The sequence below is a fragment of the Manis javanica genome, chromosome 12 (assembly GCF_040802235.1).
Source record: "Manis javanica isolate MJ-LG chromosome 12, MJ_LKY, whole genome shotgun sequence".
In the NCBI taxonomy this organism is placed as follows: Eukaryota; Metazoa; Chordata; class Mammalia; order Pholidota; family Manidae; genus Manis; species Manis javanica.
In genome coordinates, this window is record NC_133167.1 from 17092623 (window position 1) to 17116804 (window position 24182).

General features: G+C 47.7%; 2 protein-coding genes across 16 annotated transcripts in view; one reads left to right on the forward strand and one right to left on the reverse strand.

The window, feature by feature from the left end:
* Positions 1–1778: 1778 nt before the first annotated feature.
* Positions 1779–14646, forward strand: PRKAG3 (protein kinase AMP-activated non-catalytic subunit gamma 3). 14 transcript variants are annotated; one of them, XR_001851526.3, is made up of 14 exons: positions 1779–1878; positions 2277–2316; positions 2796–2951; positions 3399–3667; positions 5116–5197; positions 5681–5739; positions 5857–5902; positions 6126–6180; positions 6365–6491; positions 6624–6789; positions 8078–8115; positions 8306–8452; positions 8796–9029; positions 9609–12197. XR_001851526.3 is itself a non-coding variant. In XM_073218096.1 (13 exons), exons 1-13 carry the CDS (start codon positions 1846–1848, stop codon positions 8910–8912), a joined length of 1212 nt encoding a protein of 403 aa, XP_073074197.1. In that variant the 5' UTR covers positions 1779–1845; the 3' UTR covers positions 8913–14646. The 14 variants fall into 14 exon arrangements, 12 of the variants coding, with proteins under 12 accessions (XP_073074197.1, XP_017505074.2, XP_073074199.1 ...); XR_005060812.2 differs by having other exon boundaries at positions 10044–12196; XM_073218096.1 differs by having other exon boundaries at positions 2796–2956; positions 3527–3667; positions 8796–14646.
* Positions 14647–15478: 832 nt separating this feature from the next.
* The window catches only part of CYP27A1 (cytochrome P450 family 27 subfamily A member 1), a 39304-nt gene continuing 30600 nt past the window's right edge, over positions 15479–24182 (reverse strand). Inside the window, exons 2-9 of one of the 2 annotated variants that reach the window (XM_017649584.3) lie at positions 23987–24177; positions 17913–18112; positions 17591–17788; positions 17258–17430; positions 16528–16694; positions 16303–16384; positions 16012–16224; positions 15479–15862 (exon numbers count right to left, since the gene is read on the reverse strand). In XM_017649584.3, coding sequence (XP_017505073.2) covers positions 15749–15862; positions 16012–16224; positions 16303–16384; positions 16528–16694; positions 17258–17430; positions 17591–17788; positions 17913–18112; positions 23987–24177 — 1338 coding nt within the window. In that variant the 3' untranslated portion in view covers positions 15479–15748. The remainder of the gene's footprint in view (positions 15863–16011; positions 16225–16302; positions 16385–16527; positions 16695–17257; positions 17431–17590; positions 17789–17912; positions 18113–23986; positions 24178–24182) is intronic. The other variant, XM_073218092.1, reaches the window with a different exon arrangement.

Below are 24182 nucleotides of genomic sequence, written 5' to 3' on the forward strand. Positions count from 1 at the left end.
TGGTCAAATTTAGTTGCAAGGCAAAGTCATATTATTTAGCTGCAAGGAAGGTTGCAAGTCTAAGTCTTTATTATAGGCAGCCATTCCAGCTAAAATTCAAGTGGTTCTAGTACTAAAGGAAGAAGAGAAAAATAAATACTGGGAGGCAACTGGCAGTCTGCCACAGAATGTTTTTATCCTCATTTTACACTTGTGCAAACAGACTCAGAGAAAACAAGGTTTTTCAAGGTCATAATAGCAAACAAATGGCAGAGCATGAATTTTAAATAAGTCCATCTGACCCCAAAACAGGCTTTCCATTACATCCAGCCAACATATTTTGGTCAACAAGGTGACTGGGGAGAAAAGATATTCCCAGATGAATAGTTACATAAAGCCAGCCCAGTGTACACTGAGATGTGCACTATAAGGAGATCACAGTGCAAGTGATGCAATTGGGGAACATGTTCCTAAACAGGAGCCCTTCCCAGTGGCCCCATAGGGTGCAACATGTCTGAGGTGGAGTGAAGGATGAAGTATTGCAAGAGAAGGCAATGTTGTGTTCTGAGCTTATTCTTTATCTGGCTTGTCTGTGAAAGTGGCCTGGAGCATAAAGGGGAGGGAGGTCTGATGCATTGCATATCTCCAGGGATGGTCCATTTGACCTTTTTACCATTTGAGGTGCCCCAATGGCTGTGCCTTATAGATTTCATCATCTGGGCCCAGACAGCAGCAGGCCAAAGAGCCCTGTGGCAGGAGAGCTGCACTCACCCTGGTACTAGCCAAGACACACATGGAAAAGCCAGGTGCCTTCCCTGGGCTGTTCTCCACTCTCCCAACAGACAGTACAGCAGCTTTGAGGGATTATGGACAAAATGTTCAATGTATTCTGCAAAAAATCCAACAATCCACTATTAAGCGTCCACTCCAGGGCCAGAGGCTAGGATGGAAGAGGCTGGAAGGAAGAGAGGAAGGGAGGGGCAGAGAGAGGGGAGCTGAAGCTGCTGGGTCAGCATTCCTGATCTGGACATTGACTCAGGCCTCAGGAATGCCAGGGAAGGAGGGTGGGCAGCCACCAGAGCCAGGCCGGGATCCTGTTGGCACCGGGAGATGTAGGGACAGCACAGGGAGAGGGATGGTGGGACTGCAGCTTCTGCACATCCAGACCTACCCCTGGACTATAGGTAGAAACAGGTGTCACCCTGTGCATAAGCCCAGGCCCTGCACCTGTAAGCACACTACACACCTTCAAGGTGATTCTCTCAGCAGCCCACCTGCCCAAACCATCCCATTCCAGAGGCAGGAATAGACTCCTGGGACTCAGGTGGGGACATCTGGATACACATTTGCCTCTCTGCCAGGACCATTCACAGACCACTTCTCCCCAGCCTTTCAGCTGTCTGCAACTTCCTCTAATTTCAGCACTACCCACGACTGAAGTTTGTACAAGGAAGAAAGCCAAGTTCAACCTTCCTCCATTTCCCTCCTTTGGCCTCTGACAGAGGTGAGAGGGTTGCTCAGAGTAGTAACCCAGTGTTCTGAGGACCCACCTTCTCCCACCCTGTTGCTTCCACAACTCTCCAAGCCACCTCCTGTGAGCAGGGTCCTCCTAGTTTGTCCTTGGGAGAGCCAGGAGGCAGCCCAGGACCAGACATCAAGCTCCCCTGCGCCCCTTCCCTCCCCACCCCGCCCCCAGGCTGCTGGGCTGGAGCAGCTGAACTGGTGGGCCCCCCTCTCCTCTCGGCTGCCTGACACCCAATCAGAGAGAAAACGATCCGGGGCAGGCAGGGTGCCAGGGGCCGGGCCCAGAATAGCGCGTCCCAGCCAGTGTTGCGCACTTGCGCTCAGTCGGTCCAGGCCGGCTGCATGGAGCCTGAGCTGGAGCACACGCTGCACAGGGTACTGGGGTCCTGGGACAGCGAGCCGGGGCAGCTGAGGCCAGAGGATTGAGAGCACACCACCACGTCGTGTGAATGCATGTGTGCGTGTGCGTGTGGGGGGTGGGGTGGGGCATAGATTTTCTCTGTGCATATAAGCACACGGCTGTGCGTGTATATTCTCTGAGTATGTGGTTCTGTGTGTTCTGGGAATGGTTGAGTGCGTGTGCTTCTGAGTGTGTATTAGTGTTTGTGTATCAGTGTATGCTTATGTGTGTATATATGTAGGTGTGTGCTTGTGGGGTGAATGTGTTTTTGTGGTGTGTGTGTGTGTGTATATGCACTAAGACAAGGGGAACAACCTGTGGCTTGGGAGCCTAGGGCATTTTCCCCACCGCTCAGACATTCTTCTCCCCACAGACCCCATCCTGGAGCAGCCTTGGGGGACTGGAGCATCAAGGTAGGTGGGGCTGCCCCTCCTCGGGGGCCTAGCCTCTCCTCCCAAATGCTATGTCTCCACATCTCTGGGCCCCCATCTCCCCACTCCACTAGCCTGGCTTTGTCTTCCTCTCCTTTTCCTTCCTTGTTCTCTTTGTTCCTTCTTCCTCCTTGTCTTCCCCTCCTCCTTCCTCTTTCGGAGGCAGAGGGGCAGGGTTGTAGAGTCTGAGACCTGGAGCCTAGTCCTGACCTCATCGCCTACTAGCTGTGTGTGATTTGTGGCAAATTGCTTAACTTCTCTGATCTCAGCTCCCTTGTTAGTAAAATAAGGATAGTAATAATGCCTCCCTTATAAGATTTCTATGAGATTTGAATGAGAATATGTTGGAGAAAAGCTCTTTGGAATCTTGCAAATATTAAATACTATAATTAATAACATTTTTTAATTGATTTTATTGTGTTACTCCCTATTAACCAAACAGGCCCCATTCCCCCTTCCAGAGGTGAGCTTCCTAGAGCAAGGAGATAGCACTTCCTGGCCATCACCAGCCATGCCCACCAGCCCAGAAAGGAGCCATGGGAAAGAGAGGGCCAAGGCCCCAAGATGGACAAGGCAGGAGGCTATGGAGGAAAGGGAGCTTCAAGGCCTGGGGGAAGGTGAGGTGAGGGCCAGTTCTGGGGAGATGGGAGCAGGAGCAGAGGGAAGCCCCAGAACCTCTGTCACGCAGAGTTGGACCCACCCCTCACCTGTAGCCTCAGTCTCCCCACATGGGAGAGGGCACCTGCATCACAGAGCCAAGGGCAAGCCTGGCCAGTTCAGGATAGAGCCACTGTCTTGTGTGGCTCTCTGAGACTCAGCATTTTCACCTGCCAAGTGGGGGCCACAGCATCCAGGTTTCCCAACGCTGCTGTGAGGATGCCCTGAGCCAGCAGATGAGGAGTTACCATCTTCTCCCCCCGAACAAGTCCCCAGACCAGACCAGCTGCTGAGTCCACCGGGCTGGAAGCCATGTTCCCTGAGGCCATACCCTTGTCCCATGATGCTCCCTTAGCCAGGGTGGGCATCCCACCAACAGAGTGGGATATCCTCCCCTGCCTGTGCAGCCTCAGCCACCGGCCCCAGCACAGACGATCTGGAGCTGGGCCTAGAGCTCCCAGGCACAGGAGCCTGGGGGTGTGAGCTCGGCCTTGTGGAAGAGAAGCCTGCCCCGTGCCCGTGCCCATCCCCGCAGGCCCTGTTTCCCAGGCTGGGCTGGGACGACGAGCTGCAGAAGCCAGGGGCCCAGGTCTACATGCACTTCATGCAGGAGCACACCTGCTATGATGCCATGGCGACCAGCTCCAAGCTGGTCATCTTCGACACCACGCTGGAGGTGAGGCCACAGCTCTGCCCCACCTCCAACCTCACGGTGCAGCAGCCACCATGCACACCCTCCAGGATGCCCTGCCGGGTCATGCCCCCCCCATGAGGCCCCTTCCAGAACTCCTTCTTAGCACCATGGAGGCCAGTGGGAGGAGGGTTCCTACTCTCTGGGAGTACCCCCGAAGTGTCATCTGAGCTCTGCCACTTAGTATCTTAGGATCTTGGGTTGGTCACCTTACCTCTCCCACCGCTAAAATGGTGCCAGGAATGCCTGCTTTGCCTTACTAAGGACTCCTGGGATAACCCAGGATAAGTGGAAGAACTTTGCAAACCCTGAAATAAGTGGAAGACATTGCAAAGTGGTTTAGGACAAAGAGCAGGGGACTCTTGGAAACAGCAAAATAGGACAAGCTCTGGTCCTCGTGCTTCTAGTAGCTAAGCTACACAGTGCCTGATTCCACTGCTAACACCACGTAGAGTTGAGCAGCATTTCCCAGCCATGGTAACGTAACAGCCACAATACACTACAGGCACACCTCCTTTAATTGCACTTTTCTCTGCCATGCTTTGCAGATATGCTTTCTTACAAACTGAAGGTTTGGAGCAACCCTGAAACCAGCAAGCCTACTGGTGCCATTTCTCCAACAGCATCTGCTCACTTCATATCTCTATGTTACATTTTAGTAATTCTCACAATATTTCAAACTTTTTCATTATTATTTTATTTGTTATGGTGATAACTGTGATCAGTGATTATGACTTGCTGATTATGACTCAGATGATGCTTAATATTTTTTAGCAGTTATTTTTAAATTAAGCTATGTATTGTGTTTAGACATAATGCTATTGCATACTTAATAGACTACAGTAGAGCATAAATCACCTTTCTATGCACTGGGAAACCAAACAACCCTTGCCTCGCTTTATTGCAATATTCCCTTTGCTGCAGTGGTCTGGAACCAAACGCACGCTATCTCCGAGCTATGCCTCTATTTGATTCTAGTGGTATGAACCAATATGTTTATTTTAGTAGCTTTGTATTTATTTTGCTATGTATTAGAAAAATACAACCAGCATGTATAGCTAGTATTGCTTAGGATGAGGCCAAAATGAGTCACTGTAAAATTTATTTAGAGAAAAATATTTTGTAAATAATTATACCTCTAGTACTTAACAGCCAAAACTATACTGTCTACACACATACGACTTCTGAATGGAAGCACTGAGTTCATTTCCCACACCCTGCTGCGCCTGGCGAGGGGGTCACCTCAGTGCCTCACCATCAGCTTTATGCACCCAACAAAGACTATGTCCAGTGTGTGCCATGACATGAGGAAGGCAGGCAAGCTTACATAAAGAACCCAGGAGAAGGCCCTTGGAAGAATCCTGGTGGGGATAGGGAACCACTGAGGGGCAGTGGGAGACTGATTCACCCATCAACTGTCTCCTGGCCCTCAGATCAAGAAGGCCTTCTTCGCCCTGGTGGCCAATGGCATCCGGGCAGCACCTCTGTGGGACAGCAAGAAGCAGAGCTTTGTGGGTAAGGAGGAGCGGGGGAGGCAGAAGTGGTGGGGAAGGGAAGGAGGGACCTGGCAGGTGATTCTGATATGCCACAGGCTTGAGCGGATGTTGGAGGGGCCAAGCTGCGGGCTGGCATGGGGGAGTGTCTGGGCCCAGTCTAGGGGCCCCATCTGTGGAATAGCTGTGACCAGCTGAGCCCTCCAGCTCTACCACCCCATGGTCCCACGTCACAGGTGCTAAGCAGAAAAAGACAAAAGGGAAAGGAAGAAATTAGGAGACTCAGAAAGGCAGGGGAGGGAGGGAGAAATTACAGGGGAGGCGTGAAAGGGAGAACCCCATTCCCCTGGCATGGCAAGGGCTGCTCTCCTCTCTGTCACAGTTCCCACTGTTGTCCCAGTACTAGGACTCTGGCAGGGTGGGGGAGGAGGGCCTGCTCCCCAACCTGCCCCCCACCACAAGGCCCAGGCTGACCTCCTATACCTCTACCCCCCCACCCATGCAGGGATGCTGACTATCACAGACTTCATCTTGGTGCTGCATCGCTATTACAGGTCCCCCCTGGTAAGGAGTGGGCTGGGAGTCTGGGGGCACCCACCTGGACTGGGGCAGAGGGAGTTCAGGCAGCCTGATGACCAGTGGGCCCACATCTGACTTCTGGAGTCCTGTCGATGTCTCTAGGTCCAGATCTATGAGATTGAAGAACATAAGATTGAGACCTGGAGGGGTGAGTGGTCAAGGGTCCTGGGAAGGGGCTGAGGGTGTGTGGGTGAGTGGGGGGCCAAGGACCTGAGGCAGAGGATAGGCAGTGGAGATTTCCTGGAAGAAGCAGGGGAAGGGAAAAAGAAAGGGTGATGGGGAGTCCAGGGGCCTGGTCAGGGCACAGTCTGGGCACTGCCGGGTGAGGTAGGATGCCCAAAGCCCCCGGCCTGACTCGGATCTTCCTGCAGAGATCTACCTTCAAGGCTGCTTCAAGCCCCTGGTCTCCATCTCCCCCAACAACAGGTAGCAGCCCCAGCCACCCACCTGAGTCTCCTTGCCCTGAGCAGTACCCCCTTCCCCAGCTCCCCGGTTCTGAACTCAACAGTTCACCCTCCGTGGCAGCCAAGGCCACCTCTTCCCCTTTCTGGGGGCTGGGATGCAGCATCTCTCCAAGGCTGCCCCGGGCTCACAGCTCCCACCTTCACAGCCTGTTCGAAGCCGTCTACAGCCTCATCAAGAACCGGATCCACCGCCTGCCAGTCCTGGACCCGGTCTCAGGAGCTGTGCTTCACATCCTGACCCACAAGCGGCTGCTCAAGTTCCTACACATCTTTGTGAGCCCTGGCACAGCCCAGGAGGCGACCTGAGGGGCTGAGCAGACTTCAGCCCTAAGGGCTGGGGAGGGAGCAGCTGGGAGCCTCTGGGACTAGTCCACCCTGATCCCCACCTGTCCCTAACCCAACCAGGGTGCCCTGCTGCCCCAGCCCTCCTTCCTCTCCCGCACCATCCAAGATTTGGGCATCGGCACATTCCGAGACTTGGCCGTGGTGCTGGACACGGCACCCATCCTGACCGCACTGGACATCTTTGTGGACCGGCGCGTGTCTGCACTGCCTGTGGTCAACGAAGCCGGTACCTAAACCCAGGACGGGGGCTCTGGCTGGGGAGGGGTTGAGTGGCAGGGGTCCACCCAGCATCAGCTCAGGGAACACGGTGGAGCTGGGGCTAGAAGCATCTGCCTTCTCTGAGCCTTGGACCAATTACTAATCCTCTCTCTGCCTCCATTTCCTCGTTTGTGAATTGGGAATCTTAACACACATCCTCTGGCTTCACAGAATGACTTAAAAGGATTATGTGCAATAAAATGAGCATGGTGAGAGGAAAGAGCAGGTGAGGTTTTTAATTTTTCTTCATTCTTACATAAGCCACAGGACCCAGCCAGACCGCAATTCTTGCTCTGAGAAAGGGTTCAAGGTACTACAAGATTATTTCTTTAGTTGAACGATGTTTGTAAACTATTTCAAAATTAAAATCTCCCTAATGAGGCTAGATATCAAGAAATGTTTTGTGTTTGATTATGAAATATTTCAAATGTATGAAAAAAAAAACTGTAATGAAACCCATGTATCCACTGCCTAGATTAATGACTGTTAACATATTGTCATGATTAGCTCTTTTTTTGTGTTTTTTTTTTCTGAAGCAATTTATAGACATCATGTCATTTCACCCCTTAACACTTCAATCTACATATCTTAAATACATATATTTTGTGTGTCACCTAAAAATACGTAAGTAATTTATTAATATTATCAAATATCCTATCCTAATTCTTATTTCCCCATTTTCTTCAAGAATATCTTTTTTTTACAGTTGGTTTATTTAAACCAGGATCCAGTTAAGGTCCATATGATGCATTTGTGTCTTTTGTCCCTTAAGTCTCTTTCATTGAGAGCAGTTCTCTCCCCACTTAATTTTCATGACATTCATGATGAAAAACCTGGGTCAGTCATCCTATAGAATGTCCCGTATTTGTCTGTTAGCTTTCTACAGGTGGCCTTGACATTGTCCCCCTAGTCCTGTGTTTCTTGTAAACTGAAAGTTAAACCTAAAGGCTTGATCAGATTCGGGTTGTACATTTGAGGCTAAAACAGTTCAGAGGTGACGCCATGTACTCATACTGAGTCACATTAGGAGGCAAGATGTCAGGTGGTCTCCCTCTGTCTGTGATGCTGTTTGGTCTGTGCGTTCAGGTAGTGGCAGCCTGCTGACTCATTATGAAGCCAGTAGCCTGGGGAGGGGCAGGCGGGTGTCAAGGAGTTCATTCCAAAAGCCTGCCTCAGGCTGTTGAACAGCATCTTGGCTCTGAACTGAACCTCTTCCCTGTCTTTCTCCCACCCCCACCCCCACCCTCACCCTGCAGGACAGGTCGTGGGCCTCTACTCCCGCTTTGATGTGATTGTAAGTGTCTGTGGGGATTGGAAGCGTATGTAAGTGTCTGGGGGTGCCACAGGGATACTGGGTTTGAGGATCGATGGGACTTGTATCTCTGGATCAGAGAGGACATTGCAAGTGTACAGAGGGGCATACGTGTGGGCCTGGAGCTTGGCTGAGGTGGTGACTAAGAGTGGTACTTCCCTCCCTGCCCCAGCACCTGGCTGCCCAACAAACCTACAACCACCTAGACGTAAGTGTGGGAGAAGCACTGAAGCAGAGGACATTGTGTCTGGAAGGGGTCCTTTCCTGCCAGCCCCATGAGAGCTTGGGGGAAGTCATCGACCGGATTGCCCGGGAGCAGGTACCCAGTGTCCTTTAAGGCATGCTCCCAACATGCATGGCCCAGTCTTTCTCGTAAGCACCTCCACCTCTCCCTCTACATCAGGCACTTGCCCTGTCCTCCCACTTCCAAGCTCTTGGTATCTGCACTGGTCTGCAACTGGTCCTGTTGATGGGGCCCTGGTGCCAAGGGCCAAAGCCAGCTGACCACGATAGAATGGCCCGAGCCACTCCTAAGTGGTTTCTAGAAGACTCTCTTGCTGCCCCATTATGTCAAATTGTTTCCTCTGATTCTTGGTGCCAACCTTGTTGGCTGCCATGGCTTCATGACTGTGCCCCCTCACTGACCCTCTGTGGACCCACAGGTACACCGGCTGGTGCTAGTGGATGACAGCCAGCATCTCCTGGGTGTGGTATCCCTCTCTGACATCCTGCAGGCTCTGGTGCTCAGTCCTGCTGGCATCGATGCCCTCAGCGCCTGAGAATATCTGAGTCCTCACTCCCAGACCACCTTCCACCTGTGGAAGTCAATGAAGGGAGCCGGGGAACTCAGTCTTCATCTTCTCCCACCCCCATTGGCTGGTTTGGCTCTAGTTCAGGTAGGCTCTGCCCTGGGCCATTGGCCTCAGCACCAGCCCCCGGGGCTTTCTGGGCTCCCAGATCTCAGATTGGGGCTTCCTGAGGATGAGAGTGGCTCAGCTCACAGCTGAGCAGCCCCATGAACACTGCAAGCGTCAGGACTCACTGTGGGGCTCCCACTTTGAGTCCCCATTCTCAGCTGAGGTCATGGGGGCCCTCATGAGAGGGTGGACATGGGCTGAGGTCAAGGTAAGGGCAGTGATGTGACTTCAGGTGCTCTGGAGAGGTTGACCCGCCCTCTTGCAATTCCATTCCCACCTGCTTGGAATTCTACTAGGGGGAAGCAAGCAAGGTAAGAAACCTTTGTTGAATGGAATTCCCCTCTCAGAACTAAGAGAGCTCCTATCTAAGTACTTATCTCAATAAATTTGACAGGATCTCAGACTCTTTCCTGGTAGCACATTTTCAAGGGGCTTGCAGAAGGGGGGGCACACAGATTCCACCCACTTGGCAGTGGGTGGCAAGACTGAGCCTCCCCTATTTGAAAGGCAACCTCCCTCCTGGCTTAGGCACTGTCTCCCCTTCTCACTTCCTCACAGGCTTCTCCAGCCCTCACTAATTGTCCTTGCCTTGTCTGTGCTCCCGGAAGCCCTCGGGAATGCCCAGGGTATCATGGGATGGTGAAATTAAGGGGAACAGCTGCATCAAGCCTGGAGATCTCCGAACCAGAGGCACTGGGATTACCCTGGCACCTGGGTCGTGACAGGCCCCACTGGGGCAATGAGCCTGTGGGTTCCGTCAGGGGCTCTGGATTCCTTGGCTTCTGGACCACCTACTGTTCAGGGCCCCAGCTCCTGGGAGTCCCAGCTGGTCTTGCCCCACGGGAACTGTCTTAGTGGTTTCCCACAACTCTGCTCCCGCCCTCCTGCTTGCCCAGGATTGTCGTTCCTGGGCTGCTGGGGGTCATCGTGGAGCAGCAGTTATTTGCAGAGCTGCTTGTTGGAATGAGGTCCTCCCTCCATTTTTGTCCTTAGCTCTCACCAGTGAACAGCGTTCTCAGTCCCCAACGATGGCTCTGTATTTGGATCACTGAAGATGAATGATTGAGAAAAGAAAAAGAAAAAGAATAACCCATGAACTTACATTTTATAAGTTTCACTCAGAAAAATGCTAGTCATTTGACCTGAACTGTGGCCAAGACCCCCGTGCTTTCTGAATTCAAAGACAAGAAAGCAGACCTGTAATTGACGAACGTTGCAAGGGACCTTTCTTTTGCATGCAGAGAGTTAATCCACCGAAATTTCTTTTTCATCTTTTATTTGTAACAAAATCATAAAGAAAATATTAATTAGGTATTTACACAGTAGGTACAACTCAGTCCACAAACTCTAATCTGCAAGAAACATAACTTTATTTTTCTAACATTGAGCATAGTTTCTGTTAGGAACCCCACTTCACCAGGTGGTAGAAACTAGTCTCAGTCAATCAAGCTTTAAATAGTATAACTTTGTTCCTTAGTCATCCTCACCCATCCATGCCAACACCTGTTAAAACATCGCATTCCCATCTGTTCGTCATTTGGTGGGTCATTAGTGGGCACGGCACCTGCTCCGTGCTTCCTCACTACCTACCATGAGCCTCTTTGAGCCTGCTTGCTCCCAGGCACGAGGATATCCTAGCTCCTGGCCCTGTACCCACTCTGGGCTTTAGGAAGCCAAGTCCCAAGTCCGCCTGCTGACAGGGACAGCAAGTGGTCTGTTCTACTCTGCATTTTGCTGTTTTCCCAGCCTCTACCCAAACAACAGGGCACCCAGGCTCTTCTAACCTTATCACCTCCAAACTTCTGTGGAGGATTTGTCATTCTCCCCGCTCCCTTCAGCCATAGCCCCCATCTCAGGGACCCCAGAAATGTCTCCCCTACCCCCACCAGCCTGTGGGATCTCTACCCAGTGGTGAAAAAGAGGGCCTTTTCCTCTAACCCATCAGCCACTGTATGTGTCCTGAGCTCTTGCCACCGACCTTGAGGGTCAGGCCTTTGAAATTTCAAAGTGAATACTGGGCTTCTGTTGTGTCGCCCGTCCCCTGTGGCAATGGACACTACAAGTCTGCTGACCAGTGGGCAGAGAGTAGGTTAGTATTTCTAAAATATTATCCCACCCCATTTACCTGACACAGCAACAGAGGGGACACATCTGTGTTCAGACAGCAAATGAAGGCATTTTCTCACAGACACTCAGCGTCTTTCCGATTTTGCCATAACCCATGGGCCAGTGCTGGCTCTCTGCTGTTCCTACCTGGCAAGGTCCCAAGTCTTGAGCTCAAGTGGAGGATGGAGTGGGGGTACTCTCTGGGCACGTCTCCAGTGACAGTGTCCTTGGGGGGCCCGGGGCAGGCTGCCCCCAGCTGTGAGTGGCTCCAGGGAACATGCAGCGGGATCCGTTTTCTGAGGCAGAGCCTGGGTTATACTGCATTTGCAGAACTTCAGAGGTCATAACTCGGTCTTTAGGAGGAAAGGGCAGACTTGGTGAGGCACCTTTGAGAGTTAATCGGTCTCTACCCTCCTGCGGCTGCTATTCTTAGGACCCAGCAGTTTCCCCCCTTAGGCCCTTCTGTAAGGAACCATGTCACCTCCCTGCCTCAGACCTCCACCTCTGATCACAGCTCCACACCCAGCTCCTGACCAGCCCTCTGACATCATGGCTGCTACAAGAAAGGCAAAGGTTTCCATGGGAACTGCAGCTCTTGTGCCTGGCTTGGAATAAAAGTGAGACCTCTATCGCCTCTGTTCATACATGAACCTGGGGCCGCCCGAGTTTTCCAGGAGCCATTGCCTTCCTGTCCCAAACTCTTCCCCTAACCTCAGAGGCCCCTGTGAGATTCTGTAGCCTGCCAGCCAGACTCCCATAGACTCCCCTCTTTACCCTGTCTCCCCGCTCACACCGTCTCACTGGTTCTCAACCTTGGATGTGTGACAGGATCACCTGGGAAGCTTTATAAAATGCATATTCCAGGGTCCCATTCCTAGAGATACTAATCCTGATGGGGGGGTGGGACTTAGGCCACTGTTCATTCGCTGTAGAAACTAGAGGCTTATGATTAATAACATGTAATGAGCATGATGGTGTGCTGCTGAGAAATAAAGATGCTTCATTTTCATAATTAGTAAAATCATTTTATTGAGTCTATCTTATTTATTATGATAATTTACAAGAAGTGCTGGCTGAGTAGTGGCATCATAAAGAAGATAAACTATTTGTTAGCATCCTCACTGCCCTTCTTCTAAACATCCTTACATGCAGAATTCAGTAGTCTCATGTATGCCCATTCCATCATGACAAGTGTCTTCATGTGGTTACCATGCATATTAAAACTGGAATCATAAATAATAACCTGGAAACAAACTCATATTACCAAGACAAAATACACTCAGAGCTAAAACTTCTATAGAACATGAGCATGTCAGAAAGCATTGGACACTCTTATTTTATTCCTGGTAGTGCTGCATAGTTGTTCAAAAAGATGAGGTATTTTCTTCAAGTCTTACTCAAAAATATGGATCCTGATTTGGCCAATGAATTCAAATTAGGTGCAATAGGTAGTGAGATGTGCACATTCTTTTCAGTTAAATGTTTTAATATCTACTGTCTTGCCAGTGGGTTTCAGCCCCAGGCAAGTTCACTATGGATTCAATGTGACCAAAGAAATGACAGCAGAACGTTCTTGGGGTGAAAGGGTTATACCCAACTTTATTTCCACAGTGGCAGGTCAGTCACTAGAATCCCATTCACTCAGAGTGAGTCTGCATGCAGCAAGCTTGTCTCTGCCTCTGGGCTTCTCTGCCCACACAGCAGTCCTCTGGGCCTCTGTCCTCAGCGATGCCTTGACTCCAACCTCTGCTCTCCTGCAGCCTTATAGCCGTGCCACCCTGTCAGTCACCCAGAGCACTGGGCAGAGCTCTTTATGTAGAGTCAATAGCAACGTATTGCCCACATGTGTGTAGTGAGCTAGCCAACCAGGGCCAGGTGAGAATCCTGGCCACAGGAATTTTCATATTATCCACACTACTCCTCTGTAATTCTCCTAAATCCCACTGTTCCTCTTTTCTTATAGAATCAGGGTGAGTTGTCACTGTGACGTCCCTTCACTGTGACTTTTGGGGGCATCCCAGAGTCCCTGATACCTCAAACCCTGGAAGTGTGCTGTCACTGGCCATTGGAGGGATTTCTGCCAACTCTCAAAACAGGGCTGGTGCTTTTTGCCCTCCAGAGAGAAAGGTGCAAGGGAGAGAGTCCACGCTATTCCATCACACCCATCCTATAGCTACCCTATGTGTCTGAATGAATCACAGAGGAAGTAAGTTACATTAGATCAGTCTTGTCCAGGCCTTGCGATGGAATATAAACTGACAGAGGCCATTGTCAACTCCCAAGAGAAGCAAAAGAACTTCATATATCCTTATGGCTTACGCATTTTTCTGTAGGTATATTTCCTAAAAAACTTTTAAAAATTTGGAAAAAAAAAAGAACCTTGAGTATAAAACCTCTTTGGCCATGCTGTTTTGTTGTTCTCTATTTGGGGCAGGAGCCTTTGATTCTCTTCTCCTAGGGCTGTGTCTGTGGGCTTTTCAGTAGCAGCCTCTCTGGGCAAGTTTTCATAGTTGCGTTAATAGCTCTTTGGCTCTTAAATCTTGTAAAACAAAACATTCACTTGTCACTGATGGCAAAAGTTTTCAGGGGGGGCCTCTGAAACTGTGGCTACCACCATCAAAATGTGAGGAAATATATAGCCAGCTTTCCAATGAATCTTCACAAAGACATGATTATGCCATTAATCTGCTTAGCTCTTATTTTGGTTGTGCATTTGATTTCCAACTGGCCTTCAGATTTTAGGCACAAGCGGCAGGGCACTGTTGTCTCAGAATCTCCTGTGGTGCCTCTGGTTATTACTTACATTGGCAGCTGTTTTTATAATAATCTTACCAAACTGACCTTCATAGATTTGTTCTCAATTGAGATATAATTCACATACCATTAAATTTGCTCTTTCAAAGTGTACAATTCAGTGGTATTTAGTATACTTTCAAAGTTGTGCAACCATCACCACTACCTGATTCCAGAACACATTCATCATCCCAAAGCAACTCCATATCCACTAACTCCCTTCTCCTCTGGCCCCTCACAACCACTAATCTACTTTCTGTCTCTATGGATTTACCTATTCTGGATGTTTCATGTCTGTGGATCAAACCAGGTGTGGTCTTTTGTGTCTGATTTCCTTCATTAGCATAAAGTTTTCAAGGTTCATCCTTGGTGTAGCATGAATCAGTAGTATTCCTTTTTTATGGCAGAATAATATTCTATCATGTAGATATACAGATCTTCATAGATTTTGATGTGAGATTAGCCTATAAATTCCTTAACTAAGCTGCAGACCATGAATGCTGACATTCTTGGACAACTGCTACAAAACTCCAGTCCCAGCCACATTGCACATACTTCCCTTCACCCAAGCACCAGCACAGAGGCATTAGCATGGCTTGGGCAGCCCAGCCCCAGTGATCTGAAGGAGCAGCACACTGGGAAAGGCAGAAGTCAGCTCTGATTGACTTGGTGACAGATATTCTGGCATCCCCCAAACTCAGCCCTCACACTCTGCATTTATAAGGAACACTCACAGGTGAACCTCTGCACAGATGGTGTCAAGAGCAATGCCCTTGTATTAGGGAATTCCTCCCAATTCTCTCCAGGCTTCTCTTCTCAGTGTGGCAAGCTCCACACCCTCCCCTCTTGTCCTCTCCCTTTGTCCTACTCCAGTCTCTTTGCCTTCAACAGATATTAATTAATCACCTCCTAAGGGCTAGACACAGAGTTAGACACTGGGATCCAAACTGAAAGAAGCTTGCTTGTGCCCTCCAGGGTCTTCACAGCTGGTTGGAGAGAACATGCAGTGCTCAGTTCCTTGAGGGGTGGGTGGGGAGTGGGGAGAGCACGAGAGGAGGTGGCCCAGACAAGTGAGGAAAGGCTTTGAAGAAGCAGTGATATTTGAGCTCCTAAGCAGCGACACTGAGTTCTAAGGAAGTTCACCACAGTAGAGATGAACAGGGTGTTCCAAGGAGAGAGGACATTAAGAACAAAGTGTTGAAGCCAGAAAGAGACATAACGTGCTCAGAGAAATACAGAGAATTATAGGGCAAGGGTGGGGGGCTGGTGAGGGAGGTGGCAGGTGAAGGGCAGGGTGCCAGAACACGAGTCTTCTAAGTCACAGTGCCCAGAGAGTCAGACTGCAGCTCCTGATCTGGTGGGGCTTCAGCCAACCCCAGGTGAAGCTAAGGCCCCTCTGTGAGCTCTGGCAGAGTGCACGATGCTCTCAGTTTCCATGGCTCTGCCTCTCACCGAGTGGTAAAGGGTTCCCCAAACACAGAAAGGGCTTCAGATGCTGGGCCATCAGAAAGAATAACAAAGGTCTCCAATTGTCAATTAAAGTCATTTTATTCTGTATTTTCCCCAAGGATAGCAATATGACATGGGGGAGGACTTTTATCTGAGAGGGAGATGCTCACAGTGATAAAAGTGGCAAAAGCTCAGGGCTCTGAGGGAAGTACACTGAGTTTCTCCAGCCTCTGATGCCTGGGAGCTCCCTTCTCTCCCTTCTCGCCTGAGACACAGCAGTGGCCAGGAATGACCGTGCCAAGGAGGAAGAGAAGGTGGCTGCCCTGGCAAGGTGAGGGCTCAATTCAGTACTATCTCTGCAGGAAACGCAGGCCCACCTTCTTGTCAGGAACCAGGATGATGCGGGCCAAGCTCCTCACCTCCCCTGTCTCAGGAGCCAGCACCATCTTGTACTGCTGGACCAGCTGAGAGGTAAATTGTACATGGGGCAGGGGCGGTTAGAATCCCGGTTAGAATCCATGCTCTCATCTGGTACCTCCTCTGCACGCTCCCACCCTGTGCCTCCCTTCCTTCAGCCCTTCCTGGCCCACATACCTGCCCTGTCCCCACTCACCCTGAATAGCAACAGCTGCATCTCCAGCTCTGCAATCCTGCGGCCCAGGCAACCTCGGACCCCATAGCCGAAGGGCACAGAGCCAAATGGGTGTTGGGACCTAAGGTTATCAGACTGGCTATTCCTCAGCCAGCGGTGGGGCTGGAAGCTCTCTGGCTCAGAGAAGGTGCTAGGGTCTCGGGATACCACATAGTGGCACAATACAAACAGGGTCTGCAGAGGAAGAATGCAGAGCATCAGGCTAGGGCTTCGGGGCACCCCTGGGGACCACCGCTCTCTAGGCCCACTCACATTCTTGGGGAAGAGGAAGCCACCAACTTCAATTTCCTTTTCCATAATGACCCGAGAGTTCATAGGGACTACAGGGTAGAGGCTGCAGGGAAAAGACAATGCAGGTCTGCCTCTCTGGTGCCTCAGGCCCCTCTTTCAACCTCACCCTGGCCCTAGCCCCAGCCTGACAGCCCCTACTTACCACTCCTATCTCAGAGTCTCCCCAACACAAACCCTGAAACCTACCGCAGGGTCTCTTTAAGCACAGCTTTGAGCAGGGGCATGTGCGCAAAGTCCTTGTGTCCAGGCACCTGCCCGGCTGGCACCACACCCACCACTTCCTCATGCAAGGCCTCTTGGATCTCTGGATTCTTTGAAAGATGGTACAAAGTCCACGTCAACGTGTTGGACGTCTGAGAGGAAGAGTGAGAGATGAAGTGAGATGGGATTTCAAGCAAAGAAGCCAGTCAGGTGTTTCTTTGTATGAGTGGGTGTATGCAAAATGTGGGAGAAAACTTAAGTTGTCACGAGTGCGGCCAAATAAGACACAGGGGTTCATGGGACCCTCCATGCTAACATGACTCCATAGTGGTACCAGGACCATATGATGGAGAATCACACTCTACGACAGAGGAGACTAACAGAGAAGCCCAGTGTGACTAAAGGGCTGGAAAGAGGTCCCACAAAGAAAGGGGCTTGTGAACCAACTCTTCAACTCTCCACTTAAATGACAGCACAAGATGAAATTTTCAGTTGTCTGAGAGAGGCTCACAGAGGTGATGGAATCTGCCAAACAAAAGGACCCTTCCCTGCCCACCTCCCCTGCACTGAATGGCCCTGTTTTCCTTCTAGTTCTACATCCATGCTACAGAAAGAGAAGGAGGGATGAAGGTAGGCTCAAGTGGAGGATAATGGGGAATTGGTTCAGGATTGGGGCTGAGAGCCCCTGGTCTCCTCACCAGCCCCCATCACACACCGTGTCTACCCCAGCCAGGAGCAGCTCAGGCAGGCTGCCCATGACCTCATGATAACTGAGCTGTCCTCTGGTCAGCAGGGAGTGCAGGTAGCCAGATATCTGGGTCTCATTTGGCCCCTCTGCCTGCAGTTGGGTCTCTATCTCCTTGAGTTTCTGATCAATCATCTTCTTCCCTACAAGGACAGTGGAGAAAGGAGAAATCCAAAGTCAAAAGTCATGATATCCAAAGACCAAGAGCCACTCGACAGCACATAGCATGAGGGATGTCTGCACACACTGCTGGTGTGCAGACCCTGGGACCCATCCCCCACCTTCCTTCCCAGGACTCCTCACCAAAAGAGAAGATGGTGTTCCAGCCATCCAGGTAACGCCTCCAGAAGGGCAGCAGGGGACGGGTCCACTTGGGGAGGAAGGTGGCATAAACTGAGTTCTGGAACATGATCCCAATAGATCTGATGAATTCCTGGGTATCCTGGGGGATGGAGCGCTCCAGGCAGCCAATACGTTTTTCAAACAGGATGTAGCAAACAGCTGACAGAGCACAAAGGCCATCACAGAAGGCAGTGCCATGGCACACAGAATCCAGGAGGCTTTGCAGGGGAGTACAATGCACTCCTGAACCCATGCCCACCCGGCCCTCTCCCAACAAGGGTACCTTCCAAAGCAAAGTGGTAGAAATGGAAAGCCACGTCAGACACCTGGTCCCCTGAGGCACTCTCTCCCAGTAGCAGTTTCAGCCGAGCCATGAAGTCATCGACCACCTCGTTCAGAGCATCCACGTAGAGCGCAGCCTCAGCTGGCTTCAGCATTCGCTTGTTCAGAGCCTGGCGCACCTGGTACCATTTGTGTCCTTCCCTTTGAAGAAGGCAGGTGCAGCATAAATGTAAGATATGATGGGGGTTAGATTAGATAGTATCTTCCCACCCTGAGACATTTGCTGAGTCTAGGAAAATCTCAGACTCCTAGATTTAGAATTACAGAATCAGCAAACTTGCGAATGACAGAATCTTTGAATAACAAAATTTCAGAATCTCACTACAACACAGTGCAAGTGGTTAAGGTGGGCATGGGGGACCAGACTGCCTAAGGTCAAATCACAGTTCTGATGATTACTGGCTGAGTGACTTTAGGCGGGTGACTGAACTCCTCTGTACTTCAATTTGCCCTTCTGTAAAAGGAAGAATAAGAGTGCTATCTTAGTAGGGAAAGGAAACCCTACATATCCCTATGTCTATCTGCATGTTTCTACATAAAATAGGGAAGAATACACACCAAACTGTCAGGCTTATTTAGGAGAATGGGATGGGAATGGGAGGTAGTGAGACAATATTTTATTACTGGGAGTTTTATAAATATTGCTTTTGAATTTAAAAAACCAATAAGGTATTTTAAAAGAAAAACAGTAAAAAGTCTCAAGGCGAGAATAAGATTTTGCATTTAAAAAGTTATTTCTTTCAATGAATCTTAAACCCCAAGAGTTTTCTTTATTATGTTGGGGAAAATCTGCAAAAAGATTAACTAAAAGTGTTGCTTTAGAAGAAATGAAAGCCATAATAGACCCACTTATTGGAATTTCAGGTTTGAGGTGCTTCTCCAAGATTAATACTCTCCCAACAATAGGAATCAGATTTGTAAAACTTAAATAAGAGCATTTCTGTGGTTGTTAAAACATTTCCTGGGGACACAATGCTTCATAAAATGAGATTTTTAAAATACATATGTTAAAACAAAAAAACCCACTTTTCATAGGTTAGCAAAATACCTTTTCAATATATATTTATATATTTATATATTGAAAAGGTATTTTTTAAAATTTTGTTATCATTAATCTACAATTATATGAAGAATATTATGTTTACTAGGGTCCCCCCTTCACCAAGTTCTCCCCACAAACCCCATTACAGTCACTGTCCATCAGCATAGTAAGATGCTGTAGAATCACTACTTGTCTTCTCTGTGCTGCACAGCCCTGCCCTTCCCCCCACCATATTATACATGCTAATCGTAATGCCCCCTTTCTTCTTCCCCTGCCCTTATCCCTCCCTTCCCTCCCATCTTCCCCAGTCCCTTTCCCTTTCGAAACTGTTAGTCCATTCTTGGGTTCTGTGATTCTGCTGCTGTTTTGTTACTTCAGTTTTTCTTTGTTCTTATACTCCACATACGAGTGAAATCATTTGGTATTGTCTTTCTCCACCTGGTTTATTTCACTGAGCATAATACCCTCTAGCTCCATCCATGTTGTTGCAAATGGTAGGATTTGTTTTCTTCTTATGGCTGAATAATATTCCATTGTGTATATATACCACATCTTCTTTATCCATTCATCTACTGATGGACACTTAGGTTGCTTCCATTTCTTGGCTATTGTAAATAGTGCTGCGATAAACATAGGGGTGCATATGTCTTTTTCAAACTGGGCTGCTGCATTCTTAGGGTAAATTCCTTAAAGTGGAATTCCTGGGTCAAATGGTATTTCGATTTTGAGCTTTTTGAGGAACCTCTATACTGCTTTCCATAATGTTTGAACTAATTTGCATTCCCACCAGCAGTGCAGGAGGGTTCCCCTTTCTCCACAACCTTGCCAACATTTGTTTTTGTTTGTCTTTTGGAGGGTAGCCATTCTTACTGGTGTGAGGTGATATCTCATTGTGGTTTTAATTTGTATTTCTCTGATAACTAGCGATGCGGAGCATCTTTTCACGTGTCTGTTGACCATCTGAATTTCTTCTTTGGAGAACTGTCTGTTCAGCTCCTCTGCCCATTTTTTAATTGGATTATTTGCTTTTTATTTGTTGAGGTGCATGAGCTCTTTATATATTTTGGATGTCAAGCCTTTATTGGATCTGTCATTTATGAATATGTTCTCCCATGCTGTAGGGTACCTTTTTGTTCTATTGATGGTGTCCTTTGCTGTACAGAAGCTTTTCAGCTTGATGTAGTCCCATTTGTTCATTTTTGCTTTTGTTTCCCTTGCCCAGGGAGATATGTTCATGAAGAAATAATGCGTGTTTATGTCCAAGAGATTTTTGCCTTGTTTTTTTCTAAGAGTTTTATGGTTTCATGACTTACATTCAGGTCTTTGATCCATTTCAAATTTACTCTTGTGTATGGGGTTAGACAGTGATCCAGTTTCATTCTTTTACATGTAGCTGTCCAGTTTTGCCAGCACCATCTGTTGAAGAGACTGTCATTTCCCCATTGTATGTCCATGGCTCGTTTATTGTATATTAATTGACCATATATGTTTGGAGTCTCTATTCTGTTCCACTGGTCTGTGGCTCTGTTCTTGTGCCAGTACCAAATTGTCTTGATTACTGTGGCTTTGTAGTAGAGCTTGAAGTTGGGGAGCAAGATCCCCCCCACTTTATTCTTCTTTCTCAGGATTGCTTTGCTTATTCAGGGTCTTTGGTGTTTCCATATGAATTTTGAACTATTTGTTCCAGTTCATTGAAGAATGCTGTTGGTAATTTGATAGGCATTGCATCAAATCTGTATATTACTTTGGGCAGGATGGCCATTTTGATGATATTAATTCTTCCTACCCAAGAGCATGGAATGAGTTTCCATTTGTTAGTGTCCTCTTTAATTTCTCTTAAGAGTGTCTTACAGTTTTCAGGATATAGCTCTTTCACTTCCTTGGTTAAGTTTATTCCTAGGTATTTTATTCTTTTTGATGCAATTGTGAATGGAATTGTTTTTCTGATTTCTCTTCCTATTGGTTCATTGTGGGTGTATAGGAAAGCCACAGATTTCTGTCTGTTAATTTTGTATCCTGCAACTTTGCTGTATTCTTATATCAGTTCTAGTAGTTTTGGAGTGGAGCCTTTAGGGTTTTTTATGTACAATATCATGTCATCTGCAAATAGTGACAGTTTAACTTCTTCTTTACCAATCTGGATTCCTTGTATTTCTTTGTTTTGTCTAATTGCCGTGGCTAGGACCTCCAGTACTATGTTAAATAACAGTGGGGAGAGTAGGCATCCCTGTCTTGTTCCCAATCTCAGGGGAAAAGCTTTCAGCTTCTCGCTGTTCAGTATGATGTTAGCTGTGGGTTTATCATATATGGCCTTTATTATGTTGAGGTACTTGCCCTCTATACCCATTTTGTTGAGAGCTTTTATCATGAATGGGTGTTGAATTTTGTTGAATGCTTTTTCAGCATCTATGGAGATGATCATGTGGTTTTTGTCCTTCTTTTTGTTTATGTGGTGGATGATGTTGACGGATTTTTGAATGTTGTACCATCCTTGCATCCCTGGGATGAATCCCACTTGGTCATGGTGTATGATCCTTTTGATGTATTTTTTAATTCGGTTTGCTAATATTTTGTTGAGTATTTTTGCATCTACATTCATTGGGTATATTGTTCTGCAATTTTCTTTTTTGGTGGGGTCTTTGTCTGGTTTTGGTATTAGGGTGATGTTGGCTTCATCGAATGAGTTTGGGAGTATTCCCTCCTCTTCTATTTTTTGGAAAACTTTAAGGAGAATGGGTATTATGTCTTCTCTGTATGTCTGATAAAATTCCGAGGTAAATCCATCTGGCTCAGGGGTTTTGTTCCTGGGTAGTTTTTTGATTACCGCTTCAATTTCTTGGCTCGTAATTGGCTTGTTTAAATTTTGTGTTTCTTCCTTGGTCAGTCTTGGAAGGTTGTATTTTTCTAGGAAGTTGTCCATTTCTTCTAGGTTCTCCAGCTTGTTAGCATATAGGTTTTCATAGTATTCTCTAATAATTCTTTGTATTTCTGTGGGGTCCGTCATGATTTTTCCTTTCTTGTTTCTGATTCTGTTGATGGGTGTTGATTCTCTTTTTCTTTTTAGAATTAATAAGTCTGGCTAGAGGCTTATCTATTTTGTTTATTTTCTCAAAGAACCAGTTCTTGGTTTCATTGATTTTTTCTATTGTTTTATTCTTCTCAATTTTATTTATTTCTTCTCTGATCTTTATTATGTCCCTCCTTCTGCTGACTTTAGGCCTCATTTATTCTTTTTTTTCCAATTTCGATCATTGTGATAAAAGGTATTTTTAACTACATCACAAAGGGATGTACATAATGTTCAGCTCCAATTCTAAATCTGAGCCATCGAGTCCAGTGGTGGCCTGGCCTCACAAAAACTTGACACCCAAATCTTGCCCTCGGGGCCAGACATCAAGTTAAAGAACTCTTGAAAAACAGACATTCTCAGACTCATAGACACTGAGAAGTGACTGTTGGTCACCATGAGGGGAGGGGTTGGAGTGGGTAGGTGGGGAAGGGGAGGGGGATAAAGGGGCACAAAAATTCTCAATCATATAAATTGGTCAAGGGGATGGTAATATAGCATGGAGAATATAGCCGATGATTCTGTAATACCTTCTATGTTGACTGACAGTTAACCACACTAGTAGGGGTGAGGATTTATAATATGGGTAACTGTCCAACCACTGTGTTGTATATTTGAAACCAACATAAGATTGTATATGAATGACACTGCAATTTAAAAAAATAACAGAAAATAAAAGGAAAGAAACAGAACAGACATTCTCTATTCTCTTCCCAGAACTTTGACTAGAGGGCCCGGGAATTACTGAGTTTGGAAACTGTCCACCCGGGAAGGAACCAGGAAAAAGAAAGAAAAATATGCAGTGGGAGAATGAATGTATAGGCATCAAGGACAGATTAAATGAACCCTCCAGAGAGTCAGTTTCCTTTCCAAAAGTATCAAGCAGTAAGCACTTGAATTCCAGAATCAGAAATCTATTCCACCACTTGCGAGGTGTGTCACCTTTGGCAAGTGTGCAAAAACCTCTGTAGGCCTCAGTTCCTTCATCTGTAAAATGGGGATAATAATACAATCTACTTCATAGGCTTGTTGTGAGACTAAAAGGAAATAATAGATGTGAGGAGACAAACCTGATGTCTGGCACGTCATCAGACATCATTATCATTGTTGCTGCTGCCAGTACCACCAACAGAATTAACTTCAACCCCATAAGAAATGACTGAAACATGGATATCAAGCAATTAGGGAAAATAAGAAGCCATTTGTTGTTTTTGGAGCTCTGTAAACATACCATAACAACAAGAAGCCTGTAATATATCCATTTATAACCTGCGGCATGGGGAACGGTTTATCACCAATGATTCTCAATTACTTACCTTAGTTGGCACGTATATATAACACACAGCCCATCTTTCAATTTGTCACTGTCAAAGTAATAGTAACTTTTCTAGGCAGACCTCAAGTCTGAAACGTACATCTATCTCTGTATGCAGAGAGCATCCATGAATGTTATATCCAACCACAAAGTATACAATACATAATTTGGGAAATACTTTTTAAATGAAATTGAGCCCTCTTCACTAATATGGTGACTTTTTTTCCAACTATAAACAGATGTATCCCATTACAATTTGAATTGGTATATTTTCAACTATAATGTTGAATGGAGCTGGAAATTTCCCAGAGATACCTTGGAGATAATCTAGTCCAAACTTCCCATTTTACATGTGAGAAACATAAGGCTAAGGAAGGGGAAATTATCCATTTGTCCAAAATCACACAATATATTAGTGGAGAAGCCAATGAACGGTCCCTGGGCTTCACCCCATCCCAATCACTGCTTCCTAGACTGAGCATCAGGTTCAGAAGATGCAGGGAGATCCTACTCTGCCTATTATCCACGGGCTGCCCAGTGCCACTGTGCTCAGGCCTGGCCCTGTTGCAGTCCCTTCTGGCCCCAGCTCACAAGGTGAAGGGCCCATAGGCCAGGCCGTGCAGGTCTCGGTGCTCCTTCCATAGTTCCATGTCATTCCGCACTGGGTACTTTTCCTCTTGCCGCATCACTTGCTCCAGGAGTGGGGCGCTGGCCAGGTTCACCTGCCTCTGAGGCCCTGTGTAGGTTATCCACATTGGACCATACTTGGCCTTTTCCAGCACCTGTG

What these genes read in the sequence shown, in the direction of transcription:
- PRKAG3 (XM_017649585.3), top strand. Translation starts at nt 1,846, where the DNA reads ATGGAGCCTGAGCTGGAGCACACGCTGCACAGG. An exon ending in TCAAGTTCCTACACATCTTT is followed by an intron (nt 6,492 to 6,623) that starts GTGAGCCCTGGC and finishes TAACCCAACCAG; the next exon opens with GGTGCCCTGCTGCCCCAGCC. An exon ending in GCCTGTGGTCAACGAAGCCG is followed by an intron (nt 6,790 to 8,077) that starts GTACCTAAACCC and finishes CTCACCCTGCAG; the next exon opens with GACAGGTCGTGGGCCTCTAC.